Here is a 26,662-nt window from a genome sequence, read left to right on the forward strand (position 1 = left end):
ATATGTTAATTAATAGGTTTAGAGAAGGTCACATTAAGTTCAGCTGTAAAGGTTATAGTGCATTTTAGGTTCATCCTGAAATTTCACTCAAAAGCTGAAAATCCCTAACGTTTTGTGAGTAGTGCATGTAAATTGTATCTATAACACTTACTTTTTTTGTTTTTTCGAATTTCCATGCATAGAGTGGTGCAGAAATGATTCCTCAAAAGACTTGATTACTTAAAGTCATATTGGGAATCCTTGCAAATCTCTGATTTGATCCTTTCCATCCTACAATATAAAGGAGGAGCTTCTTTGCCCTCAAGTTTATGTGGAGTCAGAAAAAGTCTGAAAATAAACAAAAGCCTTTAACATAGTGCATCTCACATCCTGACTGCTCATCTCTGGACTAAGGTATTTAACACCAATGTGTCTGTTTAGCTTTTTTTATGGAAATGACATTCCCTTAGAAAAGTTACCGATATATAAAAAAGAGCTCAATTGATTGTAGATGTTGGAACAGGATATGCTTAAGTACAGGTCCTTCTCAAAATATTAGCATATTGTGATAAAGTTCATTATTTTCCATAATGTCATGATGAAAATTTAACATCCATATATTTTAGATTCATTGCACACTAACTGAAATATTTCAGGTCTTTTATTGTCTTAATACGGATGATTTTGGCATACAGCTCATGAAAACCCAAAATTCCTATCTCACAAAATTAGCATATCATTAAAAGGGTCTCTAAACGAGCTATGAACCTGATCATCTGAATCAACGAGTTAACTCTAAACACCTGCAAAAGATTCCTGAGGCCTTTAAAACTCCCAGCCTGGTTCATCACTCAAAACCCCAATCATGGGTAAGACTGCTGACCTGACTGCTGTCCAGAAGGCCACTATTGACACCCTCAAGCAAGAGGGTAAGACACAGAAATAAATTTATGAACGAATAGGCTGTTCCCAGAGTGCTGTATCAAGGCACCTCAGTGGGAAGTCTGTGGGAAGGAAAAAGTGTGGCAGAAAACGCTGCACAACGAGAAGAGGTGACCGGACCCTGAGGAAGATTGTGGAGAAGGGCCGATTCCAGACCTTGGGGGACCTGCAGAAGCAGTGGACTGAGTCTGGAGTAGAAACATCCAGAGCCACCGTGCACAGGCGTGTGCAGGAAATGGGCTACAGGTGCCGCATTCCCCAGACCTGGGCTACAGAGAAGCAGCACTGGACTGTTGCTCAGTGGTCCAAAGTACTTTTTTTGGATGAAAGCAAATTCTGCATGTCATTCAGAAATCAAGGTGCCAGAGTCTGGAGGAAGACTGGGGAGAAGGAAATGCCAAAATGCCAGAAGTCCAGTGTCAAGTACCCACAGTCAGTGATGGTCTGGGGTGCCGTGTCAGCTGCTGGTGTTGGTCCACTGTGTTTTATCAAGGGCAGGGTCAATGCAGCTAGCTATCAGGAGATTTTGGAGCACTTCATGCTTCCATCTGCTGAAAAGCTTTATGGAGATGAAGATTTCATTTTTCAGCACGACCTGGCACCTGCTCACAGTGCCAAAACCACTGGTAAATGGTTTACTGACCATGGTATCACTGTGCTCAATTGGCCTGCCAACTCTCCTGACCTGAACCCCATAGAGAATCTGTGGGATATTGTGAAGAGAACGTTGAGAGACTCAAGACCCAACACTCTGGATGAGCTAAAGGCCGCTATCGAAGCATCCTGGGCCTCCATAAGACCTCAGCAGTGCCACAGGCTGATTGCCTCCATGCCACGCCGCATTGAAGCAGTCATTTCTGCCAAAGGATTCCCGACCAAGTATTGAGTGCATAACTGTACATGATTATTTGAAGGTTGACGTTTTTTGTATTAAAAACACTTTTCTTTTATTGGTCGGATGAAATATGCTAATTTTCTGAGATAGGAATTTTGGGTTTTCATGAGCTGTATGCCAAAATAATTCGTATTAAGACAATAAAAGACCTGAAATATTTCAGTTAGTGTGCAATGAATCTAAAATATATGAATGTTAAATTTTCATCATGACATTATGGAAAATAATGAACTTTATCACAATATGCTAATATTTTGAGAAGGACCTGTATGTCTGTATGCACAGTTACACTGGTGTAAAGATTGGAAACACCCAGCCAAGCACAGATTGGATCACTTGGTCCATTGGAGAGTATTTGTCGAGTCACACAGTCCTGAAAAGTCTGGAATTTAATTTAATTTTCCATGTCTGGAAACAAAAAAAGCTTAAAATTAGTATTTAGTTTCCAGACTTAAATCTTATTGCATCATGGAAAACAGGCAAATCAGGATGTCTGGAAATGTAAAGAGATTTTTTTTTAAATAAATCATACACTGGGATGTAGAAGATTTGTATTTAACCCTGCATAATCCATTCCAGTTATGTATTATAGATTTTGATGGATCCAAGTTTGTCCAGGTGCCAAACAATAGTGAAAATGGCCATTTATCACACTGGTCAATGAGAAGCCACTGTGTTAATATGTGTGATAAAAGATAATAAAGTCCAACTGGGGGAAAGTTTTGTATATGCTACCACAAAAACTGCCCAAAATCTAAAAAACATTTGTCTGGAAAAGTATGAAAGTTTGGAATGGAAATATAGTGAGAACCTGACATTAACATTACTACAATTCTTGACAGCTATGTCCCTAACACAGACTTAAGGACAAATATAGAAGTAAATTTATAAGACGTTTTCAAGAGCAGAATATTAGACTTTTAGTGTTTCTGCTCTTCGTTGAGTAACACAGTTTTAGAGCTGTGACTTTGGTGACCAGAAGTATTTCTAAACAGCCAAATTAGTTTTTCTTGCAAACGTGTTGCTTCCTTTCAGCCAGCTGACCATCAGTGCACAGCAACACCTGGGGTAGAGGCATCTCTACATTATGTTTGATATGTTGCAGAGAGCCCCCTCCTCTCTCTCTCTCTCACACACACACACATATACACATACACACACACACACACCTTGTGAGCCATCTCTCCAAATAGAAACCGAACGGGAATTAAGACGCTGTCAACTCCCAGTCAAGTTTGTTCCTTTTTTCCGCTTTAGATGCTCACAACACTGCAGCTCCCCTGCGTGACATGTGTTCAGAGTGATAGAGATGGGTGGCTCACCAACGAGTCCCGTTCTGACTGGCGGAGTAAATTTAGATCTAATCTCCTTGTGTGTGAGTGGGTTTGTGCTCTTTTGTAGCCTGAGAATGTTCACCTAACAGCAGCTTTTAAGTTGACCTTGTTGTGTTGTTTGCTTGTCCACAGCTCTTGTGTACATGTGCGTTTTCTAGGACAAGACGGTGCTGGCTTCCCTATTGGTTTTTCATTTAGATCTCATGCGGGTGCGTCTGCCTGCGCCAGCTTGTGTGTGCGTGTGTGTGAGAATGGTAACGCCATTCAGTGCATGAGTCAAGCTGTGCAAGCTCTTTTAATCCCATGCCCCACTGCACGTAGGCTTGATTAGTGGCAGCAGTTATCTGTGCAGAAGACAGTCCGCCCTCCTTTAGCATTTGGTCAGGTCTGGGGCACTTGGAGAAGGGGTGTCAAGTCATGAGAAAGGTGACTGAGGAAAGAGAAGGGGAGAGGGGGCAGCAGAGTAGGCTGGAAAAGGAAAGGAAGGGAGGTCGGATGCCTCATTAGTATTCTCAAGGAGCGCTCCTGCCAGTAGAGCAAATTGATTACTGCATTTTACCTGTATCAGCCTCCACAGCTAAGGATGACAAGGTACGGGAGCATGATGTGTGTCCGCATTCACCCCCCAACCTGGAGCACAAAAGGTGTTAGCATCTGCGTTTTGTGTCAGCTCGTTCTACTGCTCTCCTGAACACTTCTCCCTACGTTTACCATTGGGTAGAGTTCTCCCTGTCTTCGTGATCTTCTTCATTACAGCAAAATGACTGTTGAAGTTGGGTGCTGCCCTTGTCCATCTATCTCTGTCTGATTTAATGGTCAGTGGCTGACTGAGGGAGGAAAGACTCATTTCCTGTAATCCTGGGTCCCATGCTTGTCTGCATCTAGGACAATTAGTGGGTTTGTCTTGGTTACAGTAAATGCAACCTGATCAATTTGTCAAGTTGCAAAAAAGCCTCACTGAGTTCACGGTTTCCACCGTAGCACGCCAAAAGAAAAAGACTTGTGTTTTTTCTAACTCCAGAGTCCTGCCAGTTTTCATTCTACCCACTCAGTTGGGGACTGATTGCACCTGGGCTGCCAGGTGAAGGCAATTAATAACAATTAATGTCTGCTTAAATGGAAAACCAGACATAATGTGAGTCATGACAAGCTGTAGTTACTAACTTTTATGCCTGTGCTCATCAGCACTACTTTTCTCACCTTTAACTAAAGCAGATATGTCACAGAGAACAGTTTCTTCTTCATTTTCATGCAGTCATTTATATCTCATACCTACTTTATAATGTTCAGGGTCACGGAGGCAGGGGAACCTATCCCAGCTGTCATGTGGTGAGAGGCAGAGTACGCCCTCAACAGATCACCGATCCATCGCAGGGCCACAGAGATGAAGCAAACAAACACTCACATTCACACTTACAGTCAGCTTTTTGATTCCCAGTTACCCTAACATGCATACATGCAAGTTCCACAGAAAATAGTTGTTATTGGATGACAGAAACAAGAGATGCACCAGAAATAGAGCTGAATTCTGATCTCCGAGCTTTATAAAGTTTTGACCAGCATATACCAATTTAGTCTGATTCTGATTTCTTTTTGAGCACTATAATATCAGAAAAAGGATAATGGCAGTATAAAGCGAGCAGTTGCTGTAAAAGGTTTACTTTTAAAACAAGGATAAAGGGATTGTGGAGTTGACTTTGGAAACTGGTTGTAATATCTTGTATTAGCAGTTAGCACTGTTAGAATAGCTGCCACTGAAACAGCACGCACCGAGTGTAGTACTGGAGAATGTAAATCCTGAATTCTGAGATTTCCTACAACCTGCCAATATTTCCGGATCTCCCCTGTTCCATAACAGACAGTGGTTGGAAGCTGAAAGGAATCATATTGTTGTACTACATTAGGCCTTCCTGTTCTCTGCTCTCTCTCGCTGTTTTGCAGCCTTTATGAACCACAGTCTGGGCTTGGACTGCAGCCATTTAATATTTTATAATTGAGTTTTCTAAATAATAATTATTGTATTAATCCAGTAATCTGATAAACGTGTTATGTCAGGCATTCCAGTAAACCTTTCTTACCTGAGGGACCCCCACCCCACATTTTTCTTCATCAGAACGGTTTGACTCACATGGATGCACATATGTCAGTCCAAGATCTAAACCGTGTCCAGAGATGAGTTGCCAGAATGTCAGCAGCATTAAATTTAAATGCTTTTGTTTATTCTCAGGAGGTAGGGGAGTTGGAACAAGTATATAGAGAGATAATTACCTAAAACGTAGTGTTTGTTATGCCCGAGAGCAATCCCAAACTTGGTTCAGTGTTCTTTCTGAAATATTTCTTTGACATTAAATCAATTGACAAAAGTGCTCCTCATAGATATTCTGAGATGGACATGTTGAAGTCCACCAACTCTTCATTCCTTTCCAAGTGTGCATTGGGATTATTAAAACAGGTCCTAATTTCCTCTATGAGCTTGTTGGAAACCTGTGCATAAAGATGCTCAGAACCTCTGGACTGTCCCATCTGTGGGGTCATTTTAACAGATGCTAAGCCATTTGAAAAATCAGAAATCCATCCTTCTGCAGTCAATATTGATGTTGCATTATCATGCTAAGTTAAGTTAGTTTACTGTTTGCTTTTGGTTTGATTAATATGGTCCCAGACACATCTCATTTTGGGCCTTTTTTGTGGGTTCTGCTCTGATCTCCTGTCTTTCTCTGTCTCACTTAACGTAAACAGAAGCGTGTGTTCCAACTTTACTAACTGTCCCCTGTGAAACACGTGATCATGTTATAAAAGTGACCACTGTGTGAGTGTGAAGTTATATGGTAGAAACGAAGCATGCCGTTAGTCTGTGAGTCCTTTTCCCTCAGCAGCAGCATTCACACCAAAGAGTGTTGTCAGCGTGACCTTGTAGTTCTTACCATGGTGCCTTCACTGATCTGAAAAAAGAGCTGATTTTTTTTTTTTTGCTTTTGATCGGGTTGTATTATGTCCAGTTCCATTCAGCAGCTGATTTCATAGTGCATTTCTAGCAGAGACTTTTTCACAATTCATACAGCCATTAAAGGCTGTTGCTCTTTAATGGTTTGCAGCAAGAACTGTGGCCTTTTATAGTTACGTAAAAAAACTGCTTTCATTGGATCTTGTTTAACCCCATCTTTAGAATAGGTATTGTCAGCTCAGTAGGAACCTATCAAAGAGGTAATCAAATGGGATTAGTCAAGTCATTAGCACATAGTGACTGGCCAATCACTTTGTTCAATCACCCAGCATCCATTTAAGGCTACTGTGATTCGTCAGCATCATCAATAACATCAGTTATAAAAATCTGTCGTTGAAACTCTTAAAACAGTTACAGCAGTTTTCTTCCAAAGTGCTGTTTGTGCAGTGAGTTCCTTCCCTGGCAGCATGTATGTGTGACTGTACCTTTAAATCAGGAGTCAGGAGTTTGGCTCCAATCATTGCCTCTGTCTGTTCTAATTCAAAACAAACAAGTTTTATGTGGAAGCCCAAATTCATTTGACTAATTATAGATAATGTGAATATGAATCAAATTTTAATGAGACAGTCTCCTAAATGGGGCTGCACGGTGGTGCAGTTGGTAGCACTGTTGCCTTGCAGCAAGAAGGTCCCGGGTTCAATTCCCAGCCTGGGGTCTTTCTGCATGGAGTTTGCATGTTCTCCCCGTGCATGCGTGGGTTCTCACCGGGTACTCCGGCTTCCTCCCACAGTCCAAAGACATGCCTGTTAGGTTAATTGGTCACTCTAAATTGCCCTTAGCTGTATGAATGAGTGTGTGTGTGGTTGTATGTGTGTTGCCCTGTGATGAACTGGCAACCTGTCCAGGGTGTACTCCACCTCTCGCCCATAGACTGCTGGAGATAGGCACCAGCTCCCCCATGACCCACTATGGAATAAGCGGTAGAAAATGACTGACTGACTGACAGTCTCCTAAATGATATATTTCATAAATACTTGTCATTTTGAAGATACAGTATCTAGTATTACATTTTAACTAAATGGTGGAAGAGATTTTTTTGCATTCTGATTGCGACCTATCTTTGTTAATTTATAGCTCGGTCTCAGCATGTTTGCCATTCTGAATAATTGTGACTTTTTGTAAGTACATAAAGATTAAGAGAATAGGCTTACATGTTATTTTGTGTCATGTATTTTCTGCATTTTTTAAAATAAATAAATAAAATGTGTATTTTGGAGGAAACACAATTGAATAATCGATTAATCAAAACAGTGGCTGCCCCGAACCGCTCCCATTCATAAACAGCAGTTCGGACTTATCATTGCACATCTGTAATGTTCCTGTGGCTGCCAATGTGAAGGAAAACAGTGCTAGTTCTAAGAGCAATTTAGAGAGACCAATTAACCTAACGGGCATGTTTTTGGACTGTGGAGGAAGCAGGAGTATCTAGAGAGAACCCGCACAGGGAGAACATGCAAACTCCATGCAGAAAGACCCCCGGCCGGGAATCGGACCCAGGACCGTCTTGCTTTAGAACAGGAGACATGACAGTATGCTCTGACTCGACTGGTTAAAATATTTCTTGTTTTCCTTACATGGCCGTTCTGAATCGAATTGAAACAGTTTATATTCTCACTAGCTACCAAATCTATAAATACATATACCTACTGGTGAGACAGTGGCGGCTGTGTGTTCAGGCTTCAGATGTTCTGTCAGAAAAGGTATACCGGGCTTGTTATCTTAGAAAGTTCTAATTAGTCCAACAGGAGAACCTAATACCATGCCTTCACATTGTTGCTCCCAGGTTTGCCCCTCTTGTTAGATGTAGTTAACGAAAGTTATGTGTTAATTCACTGGAGGCTGCAGAGCATCAGCATCAAATATGGAAGTACTGGCAAATGTTAAATGGTTTGTTTAGTTTTAATGTGAAAACACAAGTCTTCTATTTTAAGGTTGCATAACAGGATGGGACTATATGATTTTTGACAGTGCCCAGGTGCATTTATTAGTTGAGCATAATTAATGATCTGAAGTCGTGCTCACGATAAAAAAACAGTTTCTCCTGACCTGTTGAGTATTTTACAGTCACAGATGCAGTCCATGGCCAAGATCCATACAGAGGAAACACTACTGGTTAAGTAGGCTATTTTGTGATTTGATATATTCCCAATGAAGCATGCATCTATTGGGAGGTTGGTGTTTTTACATATTTCTCCAATCACAAGTTGTAAAAATAAATAATACATTTTGTTAAAATTCATTTGGATTATAATTTGAGTGATTATTCATTAGCCCTCAGATGTTTAAAAGAACTAACTGGACAATTTCACATGTTCAGGTATTTATTTATTTTGATCAGATTTACAATAGCTGGATATAACTAGAGAATCAGATTTACACTTAATAAAAAAATGCAGCAGATTAAAATTGTTCTACTTTATTAGTGAACATTCCACAGCTTTCCTTCTCAACAACGTTGTTTGGACTTTGATTTTTTTTAACCAATACCAAAGCAGTATGGCCTAACAGGCTTGATCAAGAGCCTGGTCGGTTAGTTCTCTGACCCTTGGATCAATTCATTTCTAACCAATTGTACTTTCAGACATAAGCCTTTTTTTAGAAGAAACTTTTAGTCAGGTTCTGAACATGATTTATATGGTTTGAATTGCATTTAGTGAGGAATCCTTGATTGAATGTGCAGGTTGAAGTTGATCAATTGTTGTTATGCCTCTGAGCTGCTAAGGGAGCTAGTCACAGAGCCGTATATGTGAGTGAGTGGGACGTGGGTTGCAGAGCCTTCAGTTCTCCAATCTGACCTACTATCTGCTGTCACTGACTAGTTCTGTAATCCTGACTTTGCTTACGTAAGTTCACATCACAGGATGCAACCGGGTAGAGTGCTTGACCCGTGAAAGGCCGAGGCAGTCTTATTGCAAAACCGTCTTGTAAAAACTTCAAAGCTAATATGTAATTAAATGTCCGTGTTTCTTGTTATTCCACCTGGTGTCAGTGGGAAAAAGATAGGAATTCTGATGTTGGCCAAATCAACACATTTTACCAGCATATCATTTATTTATAACTCAATAAAAATACAATGTTAGTCTAGTGGAATAGTGAACAAAATCTAGGACACTTGATTTAAAAAACACTCTTTTTAGAGTTATTTATTATTATTATTGTTATGATTATTATCATTATCATTATTGTTATTATTCTCCATAACCTGTAGGAAAACACCACACTATAGCTTTATTTGTGTTGATAATATGTACATCTTTTCAGCTCAAATAAAGCCTGGATTGATTAAATGAAATAGTGCGAATGCATTCACTTCCCATTCCTGTAAACTGAGATAAGTAGAGTGGTCCGATTAAATGGCCTAGAGGAGCTATATCTGTAACTTTGTAACCTTTGGAAAGGCAGATATAAAAGAAAGAAATATATTCCCCCACGATGCAGTTTACAGATGTACAGACGTGTTTATGTTGCAAACTTGCTTTTAACGGGTATGGTGGCTGAGTTAGATCAGGATACTGTGGAGAGTATTGTACTTTGGAGCCTTTTCTGTAGCAGCAGAACCTTTCTCTGTTGGAGCACCAGGTCAGACATCAGGGCCAGGTGTGGGACTAATTTTATTCGGGACTCCTGGTCATTGGCATGTACTAAGCTCTGCCAAAAAAACCAGCGCTGCTTGAGAGAGATTCTCCATTAAAAGGTTAAACAGTTGTCGATCTTTAGCAGGTTAAATTGGTTAATTGATTTAAAAGATTTCTTTAATTGTTTAATTTCTTTGAAGCAGACTGTGTTCTAGGTGAGGGGTGGAAAGGCACAGCAGTATTTTTGATGATTCTAATGGAATATCCCCTCACATATCATGGTGCCCTGTAACATAATACTCCAATCCCACCCAAAGCGAGCATTAGGATGATTTAAACCAGAAAGTAGGTCAATGAGAGCATTATGAAAGGCAAAATGATAGCAGAGATGTGTCCTCCCCTCTTTCCATCACTTAGACATCCATTGCAGCTTGGCTATAATACTCCCAAACCATCCCAAGTTACCCACGGTAAAAAGAAAAGAGCAGCACTCTCTTTAACCCAATAAAGCCAGACATCTTGCTGATTCACAGCAATGGGCTCCTTAGGAGCGATGCCAGGGATATTATGGAAATAATTCATTAAAGGCCAAGGTTTTTAGCTGGTTTTATCCAGCTTTCAGGGCAACCTGACAGTGGGACATTTGATCTCAATTGCAAAGTGGCCTCCTTCCCTCAGACATCACCACTGCAGTCAGTTTTAAGGGCCCAACTCTGCCTGTTAGCACGCTGGCCATGGGGCAATCAGCTGTTCCTATTTGCAGCCCTATGTTTACAGATGGAAAATGCATGTTGTTTCAGGAGGGAAATGAGCGCCATTTCAGACGGGCGATTCAAGCAGAAGATTACCTCTGAGCCCAGTAGAAATGGATCAGGTGTAGACTGATGGCCACGGCTCATTAGGAAGGAATGTGTGTGTGTGTTTAATTGATGCACTAATTTTCAGCCAGTCAGGAAATGGCCCTTGGGTGGGTCTTCCAAATGGCACACAAATATTTACTATGGACACAAACATTTTTGGAAGCCTATCCACACAGACCTTTCTAAGCATGTAGAGTGAGGTGAAAGTGTGTCTAGGTCTGTGATACAGTGTGGCGATATCATCTCTCCGTCCTCCACCGCTCAGCTGGCCTCTGAAACACTTAGATGACTCATCAGTGTGCATGAATTCCTCCAAGCTCTCTCTCTCTCTCAACCTCAAGAACTCCTTGTACTGATGAGTTCAGATGAGGTTGAAATCCACCCCCGTGCTCTTCATGCTAAGCCAGAACCACGCCAAGAACGTTACCAGCCAGGTCCTGGTTAGACCAAGTCATAGACCATAGCCGTCACTCATCAAACAGTGTCCAAGTGTTCTGTTTTTTTTAGTAGATAGCCTGCACTGCCTCGACTTTTCAGCTCTGATGTATCACATTTCCGTTATGATGTTGTACATCCATCTGTTTCAGTGTGCACACATGGGTGTGTGTGTGTGTGTGTGTGTGTGTGTGTGTGTGTGTGTGTGTGTGTGTGGTGTGTGTGTGTGTGTGAGTGAGTGATGGAACTTGTTTAGTGTGTCTGAGGAAATGGGTCACAGCGCCCTAGTTCTCATTGTTTGGGCATGCATGCTTCAGTGTATTCCCTTTCAGGTGTTGTTTTGTCCCGATTGGCTTATCAGCAGAAACATTTACTAGCTGCAGCTCCCCTGCTGTTCGGTGGCATGTTGCTCTCTTGTTTACCTTTTCTCAAGGTTGAACAAGAGCTTTTAATTCCACCTTCCTGTCGTGCGCACCCTCGCTCGTGGAGGTTCTCGAAGCATCCGCATTTGGTCTGGCAGCTTATGTTTTTGTCTTATTTAATCATGTCAGGCCATATTGAATTTACAAATAGCGGTCACACCACATGTCTAAGGGAGCTACCCTGTTGAGTGTGTGCAGCAGTGCTAGGCTGCAGATTACATGATATAATAGTGTTTAGGCGTCGCCTCTCCTTTTAAATTCTTTTAACCTTGACTCCCCTTAAATGCAGGGAGAACACATCTGCCAGGCTGGTGTCAGACATTAGTAAGACACACCGCTCAGGCAGCATTGTCACTTTTTATTAACGCCCAGAGCTTTGCATGGACACCAGCTGTTGCATCAAGTGGAAGAGCCTTGGCGGGATGAATGACCTTGACTTTAACTGCCTCTCCTTTGGTTCTTCCCCTTTTTTTAATTCTTCTGTTTGCACTCATACATTTTAAATAGATTACCATTCTTGACAGTGAAGGTTATTTAGCAACTTAGTTTTTGTGAGAATAAAGATCGTTAGCAGCATGTGTGGCCATGCCTACATTACATATCAGTGGCTAGCGAAGTCAGTACAACTTTGAAAGAATCTCTGCTCAGTTTAGAATAATCTAGTTCAAATTTGATCAGTCTGTGTATTTTAGACTTTGTACTAGAGATTGTCTAGTTCTTTAAAAAACACCAACTCTTTAATTCATGAGCTAATCAGAGCCTCAGTGTTTATAGTGTGCACAATGCTACTCCCTGACAAGACACGACCTTTTTCTTCTTTCTTTTTGTTGTTTGGCTCTGATTGAGTGACGCCCTGGGTGGTGAGTCATATTCCTCCTATTAAAAAGTTCTAGTAGTTTCCAAGTAGGCTTGGGCTGCCATAAGGTTCCTACCGTATGTTAAGGCACTTCTGTTTCGTGGTATGAAGGTGTTAACTCAAACATTTAAACCAAGAATGTATAACATGATCTAACTGCTGTTACCACAGAACTGCTGTCTCACCACTGCAAAAATAACACAATATATTAAAAAATATTTGTGTATTCATATTTTTTACAACATTTATTTGGCATTATGATTTTCGTGTGTAAACCAAAAGAAAAATGTTGAATTAAACAAAATTGCTAATTTGAGCAGTGTTTTTTTTGTAAAACTACTGATTGAGCAGAGTGTTCCTGCTGTTTGCTGTTTATAGAGTGAAACTAAAGGGCCTAACAAGGTAGGCTATCTGCTGGGTAGAGAATGAGGAGCTCTGCATTACTCAATGGCTCATTCTGCAGGAGAACACTGAGGCCTTTCTGTCAATTTCTGTGAAAGGTCATCAAAAGAGCTTTACACTGAATAGTATAGTAAAAACTTTTACCACCATAACTTTTTAAAACCTGGGTAACATCTTAACACAGGTAGCATTCCTGTCCTGGCCTAATCCAAAGGCTGAAGTAAGTAGTACAAAGTATTAGCATTTACTTAAATGTATCAGAAAGCAAACCTGTCAACTTCAGGAGAAGAACCTCTCCCTCTAATTAACCTATTACCATCAAGGGTTCACAAATGGAAACAGCAGAGAGCTACAAATACATGGGTACAGTTACTGACAAACAATTGATCAATTCAATTCAATTCAAAGATACTTTATTGATCCCCGAGGGGAAATTAGAATTCCAGTACAACCCATCCAGACATACATCATGATACAAGACAAGGGGGGACGGGTCACCGAGGCTTTGCTGCCCACTCACAGGCGCTGCCCTTGCTAGATGAGAAAAGAGGCCACATTAGGTAAGTAGAGGGAAAAAAACATATTTCACACTTTATCCTTAGCAGGATACAGTTTGAGATTGCAAAAAACCTCAGCACAAAGAAGCAACAAGTTTACAAAACAACATCATGCTGGGAACGGTGAAGGTGGTGTGAGGGGGTGCATATGTTTATCTTGACACAGAGCTGAAGTAGGGCAGATATGGGAGGGTTGCGGGAGACAGAGAAAAAGCGTCCTCCTCCACCGAGAGCAGAAAGAAAAGGCCTCAACCTGTCAGCCATCTGCAAAAAAGGCCTTTAATGTGGACAAAACACTGATGGTTTTATTCTACAAGTCTTTTATTGAATCGATCTTTTTGAATCAAACTTTTTGTATTGTTAGGCAGTATGGTAACCTTACATTGCAGAATAAAAATCGGATGGCAGACATTATCTCAAAGCAGCCAGTAAAATAATTGGCATACAGCAGCTCTCTCTGTCTGACATCTATGATGGTTGAGTCCTAAAAAAGACACAGGTCACTTTGGCCAGCCTTGATCCCCCACTCACAGAGGAGTATGTGCTTCTCTCCTCTATGGCAGTTCAGGCTCCTGAGGGCCAAAAGTAACAGGTATCAATGTTCCTTTTATACCTTTTATACCAATTAAAATCATAAATCTGATCTAGGTACTTAATTGATGACAATTTTTCTGTATTGACTAAAGCATTTTTTTTTTTTTTACTGATTTTATAGATGGTTAGTATTGTTGTGATTGTCGTAAATGTATTTGAAAATGACTCTGACTCTAAACCTGTAAAGCAATATGGCTGATGAATATGACATGGGCCAGGCAACCTACAAATTAAAGTAAGCAAAAGCAAGCAGCCATCAACCTGTGCTACTTCTTACAATTAATCCATTACAAAGGCAATCATGGAATACCTCACCCTGGATAACAAGACATTGTCTGCTTCAATTTTAACATTAAACTCATCTGCACTGGCTCATATATACCAGTTTTCTGTTGCTAACCTGTACCTTAGTCGTTGGCTGGAGTGCAGTGACCTTTTCTGTTGCTGATGCCTCTTAAGTAGCATAGGAGTGAAATAGGAAAGAGAGAGAAACGGAAAGAGATGAAGAATCAACCAGCCAGGAGATGATGAAGCCGCACCTCCCCATCACTAGCCCCCACCACCACCCCAAACCCCCATCCGCCCCCACCCCACCCCTTGTGTGTGCGTGGCAGACTGTAGGGGTAAAAATCACTTTAGAACGGTGCCTGCTCTGTCATTGGCTGACATTGTCAAGGATAATGGATAATCACCACAGAAAGTGTAGAGCTGCTCGCTTGTGCTGTGGTATCCCGCTGTGGGGGAGGGGGTGGAGGTCAGGCTTTTTGGGTGCCACCACCATTGAGATGACATGTTAACAGATGTGTAAGGTCGTTTGCAATGTATACACCAGAGGAGATAATGTAATAGTAATGCACACATCACAAATTCTCAGTGAGGAAAGGTGGAGGCCTGTGTGCTTTAGGGGTTCCATATGGAGGATAGCTCCCCCTATATTAAGGTCAGGTGTTTCACAGACATTTGTCACTGAGGAGTTTTTTTCCCCATTAGTTTTAGTGTAAAGTATCAAGGGTACAGACTTTCTTGAAATCCTTTAGAATGTTCTTAAATTCTACCATAACATACCAAGGAAAAGAACCAATGTTAAATTTTATTGCAAACAGCGTCCCGAAAAGACAGTGTCCCATTTCTTTTGTTGTCTTAACAGGAAAAATACAAAACCTAGTCAGAAAAACCCAGTCAGGAAATGATGTTCCTGCTTTGACATGGTGGGCAGTGACAGAAAATAGACTAAAAATAGTTATAAAGGGATAGTTGAACCTTTTTAAGTGCAGTTTCATCAAAATTATTATAGTTATATAATTGTTATAGGAGTTAATATGTAACCTGAAGTAGTATAACATACATCCAGACCAATTGGAGGTTATAGCTAACTTCTAGTCAGAGACAGGCTAAAACTAAGGCAGATCTTTAAACAACTCTGATCTGAAGTTTGCATTGGGCAAACTTTCTGTTTGAACATATTAAGCATTTCCAGTCAGAGTCACCCCTAATAGAAAATGAAGGCACTTTGCAAATCAACAGAATATCCTTCACTTAACCCATCACAATTTATTATCACACTTTATTTTAACATCAAATAGTTACTTTGACTTGAAACAGTTATGTGTTTCATACAGGAAGATAATTGGAGGTGTGCTGCCTCCATCCTCCGTTTCCCATGTAAATATCAGTAAAAAACACCGTCCAATGCAAACTTGGTGACAAATAAAAACACTAATAACATTTTGTGACTATAGTTGTTTTAAGATGGTAGAAGTTGGCCTCTCTCTGATCAGCCTTTAGCTTCAGCCTCTGGGGCCAACTAATCTGGATTTATAATAAATTAAGATGCAAAGACATGTACGATATGAACTGCTTATCACCTCTTACAAGGTTCTCACTTTAAAAACCTGCACTGACCCTAAACTATGCTAATATCCAAAGAAAGACTGGTAGAACTTGTCTGCTTCTCAGTCAAATGTAAAGGAATATAGGGCAGCTAAAAGATTTTAATAGTACTGTGTAAAATGGTAATTACAGGGTTTGTGTTGTGTAGGAGTTTATATACTGCAGTGTCATAGTATCCCCAAAAAATGTCTTTGGGCAAAAACAGAGACAAGGTCAACTGTGATTCCAAAGGTTCATTGACAGCAGCGGAAAGAGCGTAAGTGATTCCTTTCCATTTCCACCCTGTTGCTAACTGGGGGTTCCAGTCGCAGAATATGATTCATTTTACCAAGCCTTTGCCAAGGTAAACATGTTTACATGTTTACACCTTACATGATCAGTGCAGTAAACATGTTTACATGTTTACTGCACTGATCAAATGCTGTTTACCGGTATTCTGTTAGGACAGTGTTAAACTCCCTGGCAGGAAAATAGTCCTAATCCAGTGCAGCTAAGATTAGCATGACAACAGACGTCAGATGCCCCAGGATGACCAGGTTGGCTCTTTGTCATTTCCAATTTTGGGTCAGCAGTTCAAAGATGGTTCTAAAGTGTAATTGATGCTGATGGACCATTCTCTGGGTAATCATTTTATTCACTGCTGTGCAAGTCTAAAGAACCTTTGGTTTCAGAAAGTCTTAAAAAGGCAGGTGCTGCTTTCCTACTGGTACTCAGATTTAAATGCAAGCTAATTATTTCAGATCCAGCATATAATCCAAGTTCATTTTCAAGATTAAATGTGGCACCTAGCTATCCTTACTGTCATCGCCTGATCCTATCGCACCCTTTGAACCTTGACCACAGAGATGGCACTAGGCCTGATTGTGAAGGCTGATTTTTAGGTTTTTGACCTTGCCTCAGCTCCCTGTGAAATGTTAAGGCTTGTGGCTAAGTAGGTTTCTGTTGCCTTTCTTCACAAACAAGGGCTGCCGTCCTGTTATGTGACCTGCAATGTCGGCTTGCTTAGCGGACACAAAAGGTGAGGACAGCATCGGGACAGGACAAGGACAGCTGCTGAGCCGAAGTGGAAGCTCTGTATTAATTAACCTTTATGAGATGCAGCCAGGACTGTCGGAGGTGCCCTGTATCCACGGAAACCACGCTGACAGGGTTCAGAGCAGAGGTCTCCCAGGGCAGCATCGCTGACACTGTCAAGGCAACTGGCACATTGTGCACCCCAATGTCACTGACTCTGCCCTCCTGACAATGGTGTGCTGTGACAGGTGCCCCTGATCTTTGAGCCAACCAGTAATACACATGCAAACACACACAAACACTTGACAGAGGATTACAACTTGTCTAATATTGATATCCTTGCTTTGTTTCCCTGCTGCCTCTGTTTTATAGCAGTGACCTCCCTCCCGTTGGTCCTTTCAGGTTTTGCTTTTGTCTTTTGGAAAACATTACATTCTCAGTCCAAATACATAGACATTGTCAGAACGCTTATTATTATGTATGTTTTATGAATATCTCTATGCCTGATCATAGTCAGCATAACCGTTTGAATGCTGATTCCTCTTTTCCTCACTAGATCAGATAAATATAGTCAAGACTAAATAGTGATGCTTGTCATATTTCCCCTGTATCATTATTCCTCTAAAGACATTGGCAAAATGCTGAGCAGTGTCTGAATGACTTGTCAAACCACTTTTAGCACTGATGAAAAGTCATCATTTTCTCATATTTCAGGGCCACTTTTCTGTTAAACACCATTCAAGTTTGCAGATATTTATGTATAGTTCTGTTAAGGTTCTAGCAGTCCTGTCCAACTGCAGGACTGGTCAGTAGTTCTGTTACATATGTACTGCTATATTTGGCGTCCTCATCCTGCTTCACTTCCTGCCTCACATTTGACTCTAGAATACTTTATCATTCAAAGAGCTCATAACTTAAAGCTGGCCAGTTCTGCAGCTGTTAAACAAGCCCAAATCATTAGCCCTCCACCACCATGCTTGACAGTTAGTATGAGGTATTTGTGCTGATGAAATTGTGAGAATTTTAGTGTATTGTGGCACTACTTCACTGTCTCTGCACCTGTGGCTTGGTGAATATAAGCTCAGGTTCCGTGATCTTCGAGCAGACATGTTAAGCTAAAGGTAAACTCTGAAATCAGGCATGAGTCAGGGTCTTTTTGTATGAATATTCTCACATCTGGAAAAAGGATAAAAATACACTCTGTCATTTTTATAAATAGGTTTCTAAGTTTAGTTTTTGGCTTGTACCGCATTTTTTTTAACTTCTGGCCCATGTTCTAGAGAGATGAGGCTTTCTCTTGGTAAATAAGCAATACGTGTTTGGAAATGTTGCCAAGAGAAAAAAGAACCAAAGACTCACTCTACACTGACTGTCATGCATTCTATCATTTACTATTCTAACTGGAGCCTGTAAAGTCAATTTTTTAATTTTCCTTCTCAATTTCTTTTTTCAATTAGTTATTTTGTTTTTGCAGTTTTTAGAGCATTGCGCAGTTTAACCTTTAAGTTGGCAGCTGTCTTGAATGAGTCCCCTTGTTATTAAGCTTTTCCTCTGTAGAGTGATGGACGTATGACCCTGCTCAGAAGTGGTGTAACGATAGATTCAGAGAACAGAAAAAAAACGCTAATTGGTTCATGTGAACATGAAATGATTTTAGTAATATCTTTGGGGAAAAGAATTTCTTTTTTTTTTACAAAAAATGCTGAGGTTTGAAAAATAAACTGTTGTTTAAAGATTCAGTCCAGAATTGATCAGTCTATATTTTGCTGTTTTCATGCTTGTCTCTGTCTAAAGATTAAAGCAAATAAAATATTAAAAATGCTTTTTCTTATTAAGATTAAACAAAAGTTTCATAAATCTTAAATTGTTTTGTTTCAAAGAAACTAAAATTATCCAGTTAAAGCATTTCAGATTGTAAACTAGAGATTAAATGCAGTCCAGTCTCATTTATAAACTGTGACACAGCTGTTAGCACCAGTATAAGCAGTGAAGCAGATGCTAACTTTAGCATCATAGCAGCTAACATTTAGCCAGTTATTCTTACAGTGATTGCAAATCTTTGGTATCCTTTCTGACACTCAGCACACACATACGATATAAAAGTGGTTGGGGCCTCTCTAATGGTAATGTAACTGATGGTTGTCAGACATCTTGAAAAGCAGTCAAGAACTGTTTACTTTCTTACTTCAATGTAAGAGTCTAAAAAACAGATACATCGTGCCCAGCTTAAAGCTCTCACCTTTAAATCTGGGCCTCAAGATAAAAACTTTTCATTCATTTTCACCTTGACAAGAAATTATTTGGAATTTAATATCCCAAGATCGTGTGCTAATACATCTCATCACACTCCTAAATGATAAAGGTCTCTGCCAATGTCTTTGCTACTTGGCAACGTGTTAGCATTCACACTTGTGTTCCAAAGCAGCAAACTGCCCAAACAACCTCCTTCATAGAAGTTAACACACTGATAACAACTTTCTTGATGTCTATAAAAGCAGTATGGATAGACTCGATCTTGTTAGGGCTAAATTGACCAAGTGAAATTCACATAAAAGTTTTATGTCCTGGTACGTAAAATCTTGCAAGTGAACCTGATTGTATGTCCTCGTGCTAATGTACATTGATGTGTTTAAGCCTGAGTGCTTAAATGATTGCTGGTGTGTTTGTGGGTGGGTGGGTGGTTGGTTGGCTTTTGCTCTATTGAGACCGTGGGTTGCGTTGTGTGAGATGTAACTCAAGAGCATAAGAAGACAGGAGGAGGTAGAGAGAGATAATCCGCTGAAATGACAACGTGCATAAAAAATTATGCACAGCTCTCACAAGGCCCTTCACTTTTGAAAGACGCAGCTGGAAGAGGCTTGCTGCTCGAGACCTGCTCAAGGTAGTTGGCTTGAATTTTCATTTCGGATCTAATCAAGGCTAATCTACATTTGTCGCCTGTTGGGTGGCTATGAGGGAAGAGTGCAGAGAGGAGAATGAGCCGTGTGCAGTCAGTCTGAAATGTTGCTAAGTAACAGAGATGGGAGACAAGGTGGGGAAATGAATGTGATATAGTGCACTGCAAATCCATGCTTCTCACACGATTTCTTATTTTCCTCCTTTTTTCCCTCCCCCCTGACTATCTCTTCCTCCCTCTTTTCCCTCTCGCTCATTCCTATAGGTCACCCTGCAACACACTGTGAGATCTGCAAAGCATAAAGGCGCCACTGACAGAGCAACAGCCAAGCTGAAGGACAGACACCCTGGATATCAACAACAAAGGATTATGCCAACATCTCTGTCGTAATTCCCCTGACTTCTCCACTGCTACCCATGTGAGCGTGAAGGTGGGCCTCCTGGGATCCTGTAGCATTTAAAGGCATACAACAATGCCTTGGAGACTTGCCTTACCCTGCATCTCTCCAGCCATGGTTGCTGTTTCACCATACTAAGCCAGCCACAGAAAGGGATCAGATACAGCCAGTGTATCCATCCTTCTATCCATCCTATTTTCATCCTCTGTACTCACTCTTTGCAACAGCACAACATCTTTTTAGTATTTAACAAGTACATGCCACTGTCAATCAGATGACTTGGACAGCTATCATTTAACAGTAGCATTGCTGAGCTATAAGAAGGGATCTGAGTATTGAACATGACTCATGGGGAGGAGCCTGGCCCTGAGACACACAAGGATTCAGCTGTACTAACTTATCTGGAAGGTTTACTGATGCATCCAGTAGTGGCCGGGCCTGGGGCCACGGCAGGTGGGAGATCCGAGGCTTCCAACAGCAATCAGGAGCAGGGCAACAAAGCTGTTGGGCCCTTACCACTACCAACCCATGAACCAGCAGTACCCAGGGCTGGAACCAATGGGCCCAAGCTAGGTTCTTCACAACACCTAAAGAAGGCTCGGTTGCTGCGCTCTGGGGCATGGAATGATCCAGGGAACCAAAGAATGTGTTCACCTCCAGTAGAGCTCAATGGCCAAGCAGGAACCCTGCAAAATTGTGCCCTGGAGGGATCTCCCCATGCTGGAGAGAGCACCCTGTTGGCTTCGTTGCTTCAGTCATTCAGCTCAAGGCTTCAGAGTGTAGCAATGTCTCAGCACTCTAGTAAGCCCTCTGGAGAGTGTTCTTCTCCGTCCAAGGCACCAGCTACAGATAAAGAGCAACTACCTGTTTATGGCACAGCCTCAAGTCGCCTTAAAGGCCTAATGAGAAAGAGCAAACTTCAGAACCACAACAACACCCCTTACAGCCGCCGGGGCCACAATCAGGACAAGCCACCAGAGTCCCCTAGGTCAGTACACAGTGCCACGCCTCCTGCAGCTCCCACAGTGGCCGAATCCGTGTCCTGTGCAGAACGTTTGAAGGCCGTAGCCAACATGGTTAAAATCCGTTCCAGTCCTGCACCCTCACCCAAGCCAAGCATAGCTTGCAGTCAACTCGCCCTCCTTCTGTCCAGTGAAGCCCATCTCCAACAGTACTCCAGAGAGCATGCACTCAAAGCCCAGCTGTCAGGAAGATCCGCCAGTGAAAGACTGGCTGCCATGGCAAACCATCAGCATGGTCAGGACAATAGGCCATCAAGTGTGGGGGGGTCTTCAGACACAGTAAGCTCATTATCAACCCAAAATGGAATGACAACAACCACAATAACCACAACACTCCCTCGAATGGCTGTGACCAGTCCTCAAAGCCCCTCGCTGCAGAGAAGCCAAAACTCTCCACCCACTCCTCCACATGCTCCAAGCCTGCCTGCTAGGGAGAAGCGAGGCTTTGACACACGTCCAACCCGCCCACCCCAAACGTGCAGCAGCTTGCTTCTGCTACTGCTAAACAACCACAACAACCAGAAGCAACTGACCAAGAATGGGCACCTGGAGGACATCAGTGGCATTCCACCACCAAGTGGCTCCTCTTCAGTCACATCAGACAGTGAGTGCTCTGTCCATGAGCGGGGCACTACCAAGGACAGCAGTGATGCTGAGAGTTCCTACTCCGGTTGTTCTCCCATTGATCTCTCCATGAGAGGCCGCAGCAGTTTACAGGACAGAGGGCCCAAAAATACACCCCCTTTCTCCTCCTCCTCAAACTCCATGTTCTCTTCTTCTACCACTGTGTTCTCCTCACCCTCTGTAACAATCTCTCCTCAGGCTTCTACCCAGCCTCCCACTACATCTTTTTCTCCTTCCTCTATGGCTGTGTCTTCTGTATCATGTGCTATGTCTTCATCCTCATCTTCCTTTTCTACTTCTTCCCTAGACAAACTGACCGAATCCTTAATAAATAAGTGGAAGCCAGAGCCATCAAGATCAACTGTATCCAAGAACAAGGAGCCTGAAATAAACCCAGACCCAAAATCCCACCCTAAGGTCACACTCATGCAGCTTCTTCTTGAGCGCAGAAATAATGAGATGGCTAATAAGAGCACAGGTAGACAGGATTTGCCCCTTGATATAACTATGGCCAACATGTCACGAAAACAGCCAAAGGGGTCAATTCTTTGGGAGGAAAGCCCAACAAAAAGCCCCATTGAAAGGCCTGCAGGCCCATCCCAGTCCCTATACTCACTTAGTCGTGACCCAAGTGCCGCACTGTCCCCATATTCATACCCCTCTCCACATGTCCAGTCCAGCCCACTTGATTTGTGTAAGTCTAAAACCTTCCCTGCTGAGAAGGCTTCAGAGCCTGCCTTCAGTGCCAGTAAACTGTTACAGAATCTGGCTCAGTGTGGCACGACTTCCACCCCCCCACCTATCCCCTCTGGAAAAGGGTTGAACCAGGAGCTCAATGACAGCAGGCCCCATGCACTGCTGGAAAGGCTCAATACTCCTGTCAACAGGACCACCCCTACACCGCTCTCTGATGGAGCTTCAGGCAGCAGCACACCTTTTAGTCGTAAGGAACCTTCCCCACCTTCTTCACAAATTGAGAACCTTCTGGAGAGACGCACTGTGCTACAGCTCCTTCTAGGCACTGGTTCAGCTGGTGCTACAGCCAGTCGCAAAGACAGACCCAGTGGGAGTGGCAGAGGGAGTGCTGAGATGGAGGGGGGTTGCTTTGAGAGGAGCCCAACTGCCTCCATCCTCTGTGACAGCTCCAATGGGACTCCTTTGGATGTAAAAGTAAAATCAGAGCTTACAGAGGAGGTGGGGTCATCACTTATTAAGTCTGAGGACTTGAGCAGCAAAAAGAGACTGAGTGCTTACGAGAAGAATAGCCCACTCTCCGACTCTCAGCAAGAGTTGAAGACAGAACCAAGGCCTGCAGAGGTCATAGCAAAATATGGCCTCCTCAGCCAGCTGCTTAAACAACAGACTGCTACCTATTATACCAGTGCTGCTTTGCAGGCAGAGTCACAATCCAGACAAGTCAAAGAGGAGCAGAGGGACTATCCAAACCCCAGTCCTAAAAGGAGACGCATTGGCTCTGAACAAATAGATAGCTTGAACAATATCAGCTCTCCAGGAGCAATGGACAGTGGTAACACTTCTGCTTCTTCTACTTTTCATGTAGAACCTGAGCAGCAGAGGTGTCTGAAAGAGGAGGAGCTTCCACCAAGCGAAACCCCAACCAGAGAGAGTCGTGGCTTCAACGTTTTAAAACAGCTGCTCCTCTCTGACAACTGTCTAAAAGAGCTGTCCCAGCAGCCACGTGGGGGGGGCAGTCCCTCTATCCTGCAGGCCAGTGGCAAAGCCAATGGTAACATTCTTAGTCAGTCTACCCAAAATCATAGCTTCCTCCACCTGCCCAGCTGGCACCCTCATAGTTCCCACAACTCAGGGCTTCCAAATCATCTAAGACCACTGCCCACCCCTCCTGAAGGCCACAACCCCATCCGCCCTGCCCCATGGGTACGCCAGCCGGTTCCATGGCCCATCGCTCAAAAACGAGAGCCGCCTACTTTAATCAAACAGGAGCCTGAAAGCCCCATGCGGTGGAGCAGTCAGGAAAATGATGGTGTGGACGAGGGTTGCGAGTCAAACCCAGACTCCCCGCGGCTTTCACGTTCCAACCCGATCCTGTACTACATGTTGCAGAAGGGCAACATCCAGCTGAACAAAGAGGCACCCGACCAGGCAGAAGGTGCCCGGCCTGTGTTCAGAGTCAAAGAGGAACCAGTCAATGACATGCACGCCTATGAACGCAGCCGGAGCTCCACCCCTCAATCACCAACCCACAATGACAAGCACAGCCATGATGGCCAGGGCTTGAGCCAGTCGTCCCAGTAAACAGTTGTATCAACTAGAAAAACATACAAAGTGGAATCAAATCCATTGATTCCTTCTTGTTTTCATTTTTGTGTACCTTGCCAAGTTGGTTTGATGAGAAAATGACTTATCCCCTTTTTTTTTTTATTTTAATGAAAAAGTGTACCGCTGTCTCAATTTTTAAATAGCTCCATCATGGAATGGTAGAAAAGTGATCCAACCAAAACTACACAGTTTAGTCCCTACACATTATCCATTATTTTGCACTACATTCATTTATGTAATTTCAAGTCCTCCTTTTTTATTTTCATGTTGTACACATTTATTTCTATCGCTGAAGTGTACATATATCAGTTTTAGCTGTGTTCTGGTTGTTGCCTCTCATCAAACATTTAGAGAGAACATTTCAGGCGACATTTATTATTGACGATTCAAAAAAATGTTAGTGCTCAGCTCAGTGGACATTTTTTATTTTCCCTATCAGAACATTTTTCAGAAATACAAAGCCCTATTAATTTTAGATGGGATTTCAGAAAAAGCCATTTTCAGATAGTTGCAGCGGCCTAATTTAAACAGTGCACCTGATAGACTGGTTCTAAGAAGGACCTTAAACCCAGAATTCACACCGCGGTACCCTCAGTTCCAGATTCTGCCACTATGAATGCTTTGTGTTGCTTTTCCTCAGGATTCAGGGCTGTGGGGAAGGAATTCATCAGTGGAGATTTGCTTACTGTGTTCTGCTTCTTCTTTTATTCTTTTTTTTTTTTGTGCTGAACCTTTAAGGGCGAGATTCGACAGTGCAAATTCAGGGCAACGTGTTTGCAGATTGTGCAGTTTTGAGCAGATGGGTCAACATGAGAGCGTGTGGCACTTACAGTTGAGCAACGCTGGGTAAACGGGTTTGTGGAGCAACAGTAAAAAAGACTGAGTGACTTATCTTGCCATCCTGGTTTAAGAAAAAGAGAGAGAGAGAACCACACACAAAGAACTTTGAGTGTGATGCACATGGCGCTTTTCTTTTCATGTAATATAAAAGACTACCTGGAGTGTGCACTATCGAAACTGAGCCCTTGGTGTCCTTTTTTACAGAATAATTTAATGGCATGTAATGAAAAAAAAAGTGTCAGTATTGTTATCTTTTCAGAATTTGGTAGTTTGTGCTTTTTCTTTTTCATAATTGAACTGTTGTGCTCTACATCTATGTTTTATTTCCGTGGTAATCTCTTGCTCATAACACATTAAAAGAATTGCATGTTGATGAAGAGAAGACCACAGGTACTTTGTTTTCAGAGCAGCTGGATACATGCACCCACCTGCCCACTAATCACCGAGACTCTTTTTGTCTTAAAGGGTATCTGGTATCTAGCGCTTTATTTTTAATCGTACTGTAATCTTTCACTCTGCTTTGTTCATTTAGTCTTGTGGTCTTTTTAATACATATACTTATGACATATGTCTCTTCGATTATTACTACGTTTTCACGATGGTTCAATAAATTGTGTAAATAGTACTTTCAGTATGAAAGATGACTATTTTGTAATGTTTGAAAAAAAAAAAGATATTGCCCTAGTTTTTAATGCCCTGAAATGTAAATACTGATTATATGCGTACAAATGTACATACAAAGGCAGAGGATACTATGCCCATCTTTTTTTCCGGTTGTTTGTTCTTTGCATGTGTCTCTATGTGGTAAATGATAATCTATCCTGCGCTGTGTTGTGTAATAATGTCTGACTCTCCTCACTGCTGCCTGTTGCATGCAGACGCATGGGAACTACCTGTGTATCCCTACTGGTGATGGGGGAAAATGTCAAGTCTTAAAATAGGTCTTCTTTTTGTTTTGTTTTTTTCTAAATCACAGAGCAAAAGGTCGGCTTAGAATTATGAGCAGCCCCTTAATAACAGCAGACTGTTGAACAAGCTGATGGAAAAAATAGTGTGAAAAATAAATGTGGATTGAATATTTTTGTGATTTTCATTTTTCTTTATTTTCTGTTACTGGTTAACAAAGCTCTGTGAATGAGCATGGGGCTCTAGTGGGGGGATTGACGTACAATCATAAATCTGCATTGTGCATCTAAGAAATACATTTGTAGCAACAAATATATCTATATATATATATAAATATATATAAAAAGATGTTTTTTTTTTCTTTTTCATGTGAAGATCTGAAATATTTCATTTTTTATGTTTTCATTTTGGTGTTCATTTGCACTGATATCTTAAAAAATAAAGTACTAAAATGCATGACCTGTTATGAATGGGTTTCTGTTTTTCCAGTTTTGCTCTTTTCAGATGTTTTTTTTAACATTTGGGAAAGAAAACAATTTTTTCATATTACAGTACCTTGGCAAATAAATATGAAATTGCCATTGTTTTAGTAATCAGTTAATCAGGCATGATTCTAAACTATAGTGAGGGGATTGCAAATTATACTGACAAAAAGAAAAGTTAGGACCTAAAAAGAATTGTCTGACTTGGACCGAACTGAGTGCACATGCAGACCAGCAGTGTGTATGGCTGTGATTTAAACTGGAAAGAGCTGGGATAACTAGAACCAGCTCCAGAGATGATAAGGGGGGAATTACAAGCGAAGATGGGTTTTACAGCCAGTCCGCCGGGACTCACTTGAGTGAGATTTTTAGATGGCACATAATGGCTATGCCTGATTAAGGGTGAATGCTTGTCTAAAGTCAACTGCACTGAAT

The 26,662-nt window shown here is 41.7% G+C and overlaps 1 protein-coding gene across 3 annotated transcripts in view; it reads left to right on the forward strand.

The window, feature by feature from the left end:
* The window catches only part of nrip1b (nuclear receptor interacting protein 1b), a 60,223-nt gene extending 34,304 nt beyond the window's left edge, over positions 1-25,919 (forward strand). The window contains exons 1-2 of one of the 3 annotated variants that reach the window (XM_047379032.1): positions 19,462-19,640; positions 19,920-25,919. In XM_047379032.1, the coding sequence (XP_047234988.1) occupies positions 20,394-23,975 (3,582 nt within the window). In that variant the 5' untranslated portion in view covers positions 19,462-19,640; positions 19,920-20,393 and the 3' untranslated portion in view covers positions 23,976-25,919. Of the gene's footprint in view, positions 1-19,461; positions 19,641-19,769; positions 19,791-19,919 lie in introns of those variants that run through there. The other 2 variants (XM_047379033.1, XM_047379031.1) reach the window with 2 other exon arrangements.
* The last annotated feature ends 743 nt before the right edge of the window (positions 25,920-26,662 follow it).

Source organism: Girardinichthys multiradiatus, chromosome 11, assembly GCF_021462225.1.
Source record: "Girardinichthys multiradiatus isolate DD_20200921_A chromosome 11, DD_fGirMul_XY1, whole genome shotgun sequence".
NCBI lineage: Eukaryota > Metazoa > Chordata > Actinopteri > Cyprinodontiformes > Goodeidae > Girardinichthys > Girardinichthys multiradiatus.